Below are 8563 nucleotides of genomic sequence, written 5' to 3'. Positions count from 1 at the left end.
AACCCAGGTCAGTCTGTCGAGATACTCGGTGACTATCAAACTGTGCAACAGCTATTGTCTCAGTATTGGTCTCGACGAGCTATGTTGCTCAGTGACTATCAAGTTGCATGATGACAGCGGGTGGCATTCATTGTATATACTATCATAGGTTTCGGCTGACCTCTGTGGACACTCCGTTCAGGGGTAGTGTCAGGGGTCTCGTGCCAGAAACCCAGGTCGGTCTGTCGAGATACTTGGTGACTATCAAACTGTGCGACAGCTATTGTCTCGGTATCTGTCTCGGCGAGCTAGTTGTTTGGTGACTATCAAGTTGCACAGTGACAGCAGGTGGCATTCATTGTATATACTATCATAGGTTTTGGCTGACCTCTGTGGACACTCCATTCAGGGGTAGCTTGGCACGATCAATATCAATGCTTCAATTATGATGACACCAAGGTCTGGTGTGAGTGTTGATGATGATGAGGTTGATGATGTTGGTGATAAGGTTGGTGGGTGTGGATGATAATGAGGTTGATGGTGTTGGTGATAAGGTTGGTGGCATCAACATGAGTGTCCAGTGTGTTGACTTGATGCTTGAAGGGATCCCCAGACCGCAGTGGACTACTGCCTTTGGTTCTATCTATATCTGGACCGCTAACCTGCTATGGGCGCCTTTGGACATCAGGTAGTGGTGATACAACACACACACTACGATGAGGAGCAACCTTGATAGATTGCTGCTATGCTGACTGAAACTAATATATACTTATGCTGAAGTGATAACTAGTTATATGGTGGGTCAAGTGGATGAGGATCCACTCAACCTTTGATGATGAGAAAGCATGGTTATATACCTCTTCACAGCATCGCCAGCGATGCTGCTCCTGCTCTCTCTCCAGAGAGTACCTTCTTCATCGAGTACTGTTCAGGGGCCTCTCCTGCTTGGCACCCCTGTGCCTCTTGAGCTGTGTCGACTCCTTCGACACTGCTCCTCCTCCTTGCTATCCTGCTGCTTGTTTGGCACCCCTGTGCCTCCTGAGTGGTGTCGACTCCTTCGACACTGCTCCTCCTCCTCATGACCTGGTGTCGACTCCTTCAACTCTTGTCTCTCAAGCCCCTGAGTGGTAACCATCTGCATGCTCCTTGAGCTTGGTCCTCTTCGTGGCTGTGCCTGGCCCTCCTCGCATATGGCTTGGTCCTCCTTTGCATGTGAGTCCATAGGAGTCCATGGTCTCCATGGAGACTGCACTACGACCATGCTCTATACTGGTATCGACTAGATCTTCGATACCTGTGCTCCTTCCATATGAACCAGTGACCCTCCTGCTTCTTGAGCATCCAGGCCCATGACAACAGGCAGCACAATGGCACTACTGGTGTCCCAACATGACAGCTTGGATTGCCGACTATATGGCTAGCTGCCCTGTGTGTGCCAGATACAAGGCTCCTCATCATCATCTGTATGGCCTGCTTCAGCTGCTAGCCACCCTGGACAGACCATGGGGCTCCATATCATTGGACTTCATTGAAGGACTGCCTCTGTCAAAAGAGTATGATGTCATGGGCCTGGATGCTCAAGAAGCAGGAGGGTCACTGGTTCATATGGAAGGAGCACAGGTATCGAAGACCTAGTCAACACCAGTAGAGAGCATGGTCGTAGTGCAGTCTCCATGGAGACCATGGACTCCTATGGACTCACATGCAAAGGAGGGCCAAGCACAGCCACGAGGAGGACCAAGCTCAAGGAGCAGGCACAGCCACGAGGAGGACCAAGCTCAAGGAGCAGGCACAGCCACGAAGAGGACCAAGCTCAAGGAGCATGCAGATGGTTACCACTCAGGGGCTCGAGAGACAAGAGCCAAAGGAACTGTCTCTGATCAAAGGAGGAGGAGCAGTGTCGAAGGAGTCGACACCAGGTCATGAGGAGGAGGAGCAGTGTCGAAGGAGTCGACACCAGGTCATGAGGAGGAGGAGCTGTGTCGACCAAGAGGCACAGGGGTGCCAAGCAGGAGAGGCCCCTGAGCAGTACTCGATGAAGAAGGTACTCTATGGAGAGAGAGCAGGAGCAGCATCGCTGGCGATGCTGAGAAGAGGTATATAACCATGCTTTCTCATCATCATAGGTCGAGTGGATCCTCATCCACTCTACTCACCATACAACTAGTCAATACTTTAGAAACACAAGTACTCATTAGTTACAGTCAGCATAGCAGCAATCTATCAAGGTTGCTCCTCATCGTAGTGTGTGTGTTGTATCACCACTACCTGACGTCCGAAGGCGCCCATAGCAGGTTAGCGGTCCGGATATAGATAGAACCGAAGGCAGTAGTCCACTGCGGTCCGGGGATCACTTCAAGCATCAAGTCAACACACTGGACACTCGTGTTGACGCCACCAACCTTATCACCAACACCATCAACCTCATTATCACCGACATCACCAATCTCATCACTAACACCATCAACCTCATCATCATCAACACTCACACCAGACCTTGGTGTCATCATAACATTGATATTGATCGTGCCGAGCTACCCCTGAACGGAGTGTCCACAGAGGTCAGCCGAAACCTACGATAGTATATACAACGAACGCCACCTGCTGTCACTGCACAACTTGATAGTCACCGATACCGAGACAATAGCTGTCACACAGTTTGATAGTCACCGAGTATCTCGACAGACCGACCTGGGTTTCAGGCGCGAGACCCCTGACATTAGAGTGGATCGTTCAAGCAGCTCCTCACGATCACCATGACGGACCCAGACCTCAACAATAAGCTCGATAGACTACTCACTCTATTGGAAGCACAGCTAGAGCTTACCAGACAGGGTCATCGAGAGGAACGATTACAACGAGCTCAACTGAGCAGGGAGGAGACAATGGACCTCTCTCACTCAGAAGACCAAGCAGGAGGAGGAGATGAGTCTATGATAGGAGACCCACATACTCCTACTCCAGCTCCACGACCAAGACGATCAGTCTCATTCAACCTGGATGAGCAGGAGGACATCAACTACGAGAAGTATGCTTCACCTACTGGGCCAAGATATGTCAAGACTAAGCTGGACCCCTACAGCAGGACTAGGACGGACCCTTACCCCCTGGACCACGAGGAGGATACCAGCATCATGGCAGAGCTTAACCGGTCAAAGCCCATTGCCACCCCCTTTCCAAAGTTCAATCCCCAAGACATGGAGATCTTCATTCTAGAAGCCGAAGCATGGTTTAAGTTCAACCAGGTGTATGAGCAGTCTAGGATGATCAATCACATGGGTGCTCAACTGGAAGGGACAGCAAGAGAGTGGTGGACCTCCAAGCTCCGTATTGATAGAGCTAGAGAAGGAAGGTTGTTCAATGATTGGCACTACTTCACAGAGCGACTGTCAGAGCAGTTCAACCCACGCAATGCTAGGATGGAGGCATACAACAAGCTGTTGGCTCTCAGACTCACAAGTGATACTCCTGGTGCCGCCACACGTCATGTAGAGCGGTTCAGAGACTTGGAAGGACAGGTCAACCTAGATGACAACGAGCTAGTGATTGATCTCTTCAGAGGTAGTCTCACTCGCAGCATACAGGAGAAGTTCGAGAGGAATCCACCTGGGAAGAGATGGGAGTGGTATCGAGAGGTTGAGGAGATCGATCGACAGAGGATGCTACTACAGCAGTCCTCGGCTAGACACTCACTCCCAAACGCCACATCACCTCCACTAAGAACTGGGTCTCGGCCAAATCAAAGTTCGATCCCCATCCGACAACCCACTCAAACTTATCCAGCTCGATCACCATCACAAGCAACTACACAAGCAACTATACAAAACCTAAACCGACCCCTTCCTCATCATCCCACCCAACCCTCGAAGCAAGGAAGCCCTGCTCCATCAGGTATCAACACCTGTCATGTATGCAAAGGTATTGGCCATTGGGCCAGAGACTGCCCCAGCAGGAGGGTAGACCCTCTTAGCTCTCGACCCATGGGACCAAAGGTTATGGTCACCACAGCAGACCCCTTCGAGGAGGCCACCGACTCAGGAGATGGCCACACAGGCAGCACTGAGATGGGTGACCCCGAGGCCATGGACCTCAGCTCATACCAGCAACCCATGGACCCCGATCACGAGGAGGAGCACGATGATGATGACGACGAGGGAAACGTCAGTGGGGTGATGCACTGATGGCATGCATTGCTCTACAAACCTCCTCGCCATCACTCTGTATATATCAAGATTGTCAAGTATGTTTCTCTACCAGTGGAGGCAAAGCAGTACTGGAGCTCTCTGGAATGGTTCAAGACCATCCTGCTCGGATACTAGCGGATACCGGTGCTGGTTTGTCCATAGTCTCAGATTCTTTCATTAGTAAGTACCAAATACCCACAAAACCCATAAAAACAAGATCGATCCATGGTGTCACCGGGCACCAACTCTCCATCAATAGTTCTGCGAGCATGCAGGTATCTATTGGTACACACAATCTGGGTGTGGTCGAAGCTTCAGTGGCCGACACTGCAGACTATGACCTCATCCTGGGGTTCACTGAGCTACGGAGGCTCAAACCCACCATACAATGGGATACGGGCCAGCTGGAGTTCAAGACTCAGGAGCAGGACCGACCCCCTAGGAGACCCCCTGAAGCAGCAAGAGCAGGGGACCTAACCATGAGGAGACCAACCCTCCATGGTAACGAGTTTGTCTCAGCAGAGCGCATACTACGAGCAGCTCTGGAAGATGGACCCATAGGGTTCATGCTGTTAGAGGAGCCACCATCATCACTTCCGGCCTTTGGTTTTGTACCTACAGGCGCAGACAAAGGAGTCGAGATGGAGGTGGAGGTAGATAAGGTGGTGACGGCTGCAGACATACCAAAGCCATACCAACACCTGCAAGATGTGTTTGATGAGGTGGAAGCAGACAAGCTGCCCCATCATACCGAGCATGATCTCCACCTCGAGTTGATAGAAGGAGGGAAGCCACCTCAAGGGCCCCTATACCTTAAGGGACCCAAGGAGATGTCCGAGTTGAGGAGATACTTGGATGAGAACCTCGAGAAGGGGTTCATAAGACCATCGAAGAGCCCGGCACGATCACCAGTGCTCTTCGTACCAAAGAAGGATGGAGGTCTCAGACTCTGTGTGGACTACAGAGGTCTCAACGAGATCACTGTCAAGAACAGGGCACCATTGCCCCTCATCGAGGAGCAGCTGTTCTTACTCAGGAAGGCAAGGATCTATACCAAGCTAGACCTTAGAGCAGCATACAACCTCATCCAGATTGCTAAAGGAGATGAATGGAAGACAGCTTTTGGCACTCAGTTGGGACTCTATGAGTACCTAGTGATGCCCTTTGGCCTAGCCAATGCTCTGGCTCACTTCCAGTCATTCATCAATGTCATCTTCTGAGACATCATTGGGATATATGTGGTAGTATACCTAGATGACTTCCTGATCTTCAGTGACACTGAAGAAGCACATGTGAAGCATGTCACTGAGGTCCTCACTTGCTTAAGAAGCAACAGGCTCTTTGCGAAGCTGTCGAAGTGTGAGTTCCACACCAAGACAGTTGAGTTCCTGGGGTACATCATCAAGCCAACGGGCATAGAGATGGACCCAGAAAAGGTGCGCACTGTCAAGGAGTGGCCAATGCCAGAGTCAATCCATGACATCCAGAGGTTCCTGGGTTTTGCCAACTTCTATCGAAGGTTCATAGCCCACTTTGCTCACATAGCCAAGCCCTTGACAGCACTGGTAAAGCCTATAGAATGGTTCAAGAAGTTCAAGCTACCAGAGGAGGCCCAACAGGCCTTCCACAAGCTCATCCAGGCCTTCACATCAGCAGGAGTGCTTCAGCACTTTGACTACCACCTTCCAACAAGGTTGGAGACTGATGCAAGTGACTTTGCTATAGCAGGAGTACTCAAGCAGGAGCATGAAGGACGATGGCATCCAGTGGCTTTCTACTCTAGGAAGATGTCTTCTGCCGAGAAGAACTATGAGATCCATGACAAGGAGCTCCTAGCTGTGGTCGCCTGCCTCACTCAGTGGCGACACATGCTAGCTGGACTACCGAACCAACTGGTCATCCTCACTGACCATGAAGCCCTCAAGTACTTCAAGTCACAGAGACGCATCACAGGTCGACAAGCTCGATGGGCAATACTACTAGCAGACTTCGACTTCATATTGCAGTATCGACCAGGAGACAAAGGTGGTGAACCCGATGCTCTCACCAGAAGGACAGACATGCAACCAGCCGGTGAAGAGCAGGATCACAATGTGAGGCAACTACTGCCTCCTCGAGTGTTCAAGGAGACAGCAGACCATGACTCGCTCCTAGTGGCCCCCATGATCTCGATGGAGTCCATAGCATCAAAAGGTCTCAAAGACCTGGTCAAGATCTTCCAGCCTTTAGACCAAGAGCTACAGGAGATACATAGGAAGAAGCCTTTCGAACTCAAGGATGACCTATGGTACAGTGGAGGAAGGTTGGTTATCCCCAAGGTGATCATGCCAGGGAGGACCAACAACCGACACTCAAGGAGTGCCAAAGAGGTAGATGGACAGTCTCTCTCTGTAGAGCATCTGCGATTCATGGTGATGACCCAATGCCATGATGGTATCACTGCTGGACACGTAGGAAGAGATGCTACCATCAAGGCAGCTCAACGACATTACTGGTGGCCAAACATGACAGCTTGGATTGCAGACTATGTAGCAAGTTGTCCTGTATGTGCTAGGTACAAAGCTCCTCGTCATCATCCATATGGTTTGCTACAGCCACTAGCAACCCCAGACAGGCCCTGGGGCTCCATATCCCTCGACTTCATTGAAGGACTACCACCATCAAAGAAGTATGACTCCAAGACCTATGACTCTATCCTAGTCATCGTCGACAGGTTAACCAAGTTTGCCATACTAGCTCCAACCCATAAGACAGTCACAGCCAAACAGACTGCAGTATTGCTATATGGACACATGGTTAGACTCTTCGGATATCCAGATCACATGGTCTCGGACCGAGGCAGGCAGTTCATATCAGGCGCATGGAAGGCATTTGCAGAGCAAATGGGTGTGAAGCACTCACTTAGCATGGCCTACCATCCTCAAACTGATGGTCAGACAGAGAGGGTCAATCAGGTCATCGAGCAGTACCTAAGGATGTACTGCAACTATGAGCAGAATGACTGGGCCGACCTGCTGGACACTGCAGCCTTCATATACAATAACATGGTCCACAACAGCATTGGTGTCTCACCATTCTTTGCATGCTATGGATGGAACCCCAAAGCTCATCCTGACATCCCTCGATGACTAGGAGTCAATGATCCAGGTCGCTTCGAGTACCTCATGGATGGAAAGGAGCGTTGCAAGTACCTCCAGGAGCAGATCAGAGAGGCACAACGTAGATCAGTAAACCAGTATAACAGGAAGCACAAGGACATCGAGTTTAAGGTGGGTGATATGGTCTATATCAACCGACGAAACTGGAAGACAAGGAGACCCACACCCAAGTTAGACACCCGGTTTGCAGGACCCTACCCAGTTCAGGAATGGGTAGGACGCCGAGCTTATCGAATCACATTGCCAGCAAACCTTAGGGTGCATGATGTGTTCCATGTCTCCATGCTCGAGCCAGCAAGAACAAGTTCTCTTCCTCAACGTGCTGAACAGCCCACCATACCATCACTTCCAGATGAGGACCTCGACTTCGAAGTCGAAGCACTCATCGACAAGCGTTCACACAATGGGACTACGGAGTACAAGGTGTTGTGGAGAGGGTACTCAGAGGAAACTGCTTCATGGGAACCAGTAGAGAACCTCAACTGTCCCGACCTCATCCAGGAGTATGAGGTGTCGGAGGGGGGACGAGTGAGTAGACAGAGTGGGGAGAGGAGGAGAGAACAGGAGGAGTAGAGAGAGGAAGAGAGAACAGGAGGAGTAGAGAGAGGAGGATGACGTTGAGAGAAGGAGGAAGGATGACGGGGACGATGTTGTCAAGGAAGAGGAGGAGTCAGCATGAACCAGACCAGAGCATGCCTCGACGGAGCTCGGCTCTTAAGAGGGGGGTAGTGTCATGGGCCTGGATGCTCAAGAAGCAGGAGGGTCACTGGTTCATATGGAAGGAGCACAGGTATCGAAGACCTAGTCAACACCAGTAGAGAGCATGGTCGTAGTGCAGTCTCCATGGAGACCATGGACTCCTATGGACTCACATGCAAAGGAGGGCCAAGCACAGCCACGAGGAGGACCAAGCTCAAGGAGCAGGCACAGCCACGAGGAGGACCAAGCTCAAGGAGCAGGCACAGCCACGAAGAGGACCAAGCTCAAGGAGCATGCAGATGGTTACCACTCAGGGGCTCGAGAGACAAGAGCCAAAGGAACTGTCTCTGATCAAAGGAGGAGGAGCAGTGTCGAAGGAGTCGACACCAGGTCATGAGGAGGAGGAGCAGTGTCGAAGGAGTCGACATCAGGTCATGAGGAGGAGGAGCTGTGTCGACCAAGAGGCACAGGGGTGCCAAGCAGGAGAGGCCCCTGAGCAGTACTCGATGAAGAAGGTACTCTATGGAGAGAGAGCAGGAGCAG

At 51.2% G+C, this 8563-nt stretch overlaps 1 protein-coding gene across 1 annotated transcript; it reads left to right on the top strand.

Moving 5' to 3' along the window:
• Positions 1-2735: 2735 nt before the first annotated feature.
• UHO2_06897 (uncharacterized protein) lies at positions 2736-7894 on the top strand (the record flags this gene model as incomplete). The annotated part of the gene is made up of 5 exons (XM_041560492.1): positions 2736-3652; positions 3935-4143; positions 4242-5358; positions 5437-7226; positions 7299-7894. The coding sequence occupies 5 exons, from the start codon at positions 2736-2738 to the stop codon at positions 7892-7894; spliced, it is 4629 nt and encodes a 1542-aa protein (XP_041416426.1).
• Between the last annotated feature and the right edge of the window lie 669 nt (positions 7895-8563).

This window comes from Ustilago hordei (genome assembly GCF_900519145.1).
Source record: "Ustilago hordei strain Uho2 genome assembly, contig: UHO2_contig_22, whole genome shotgun sequence".
NCBI classification, from domain to species: domain Eukaryota; kingdom Fungi; phylum Basidiomycota; class Ustilaginomycetes; order Ustilaginales; family Ustilaginaceae; genus Ustilago; species Ustilago hordei.
This window is presented reverse-complemented; position numbering and strand designations above follow the sequence as displayed.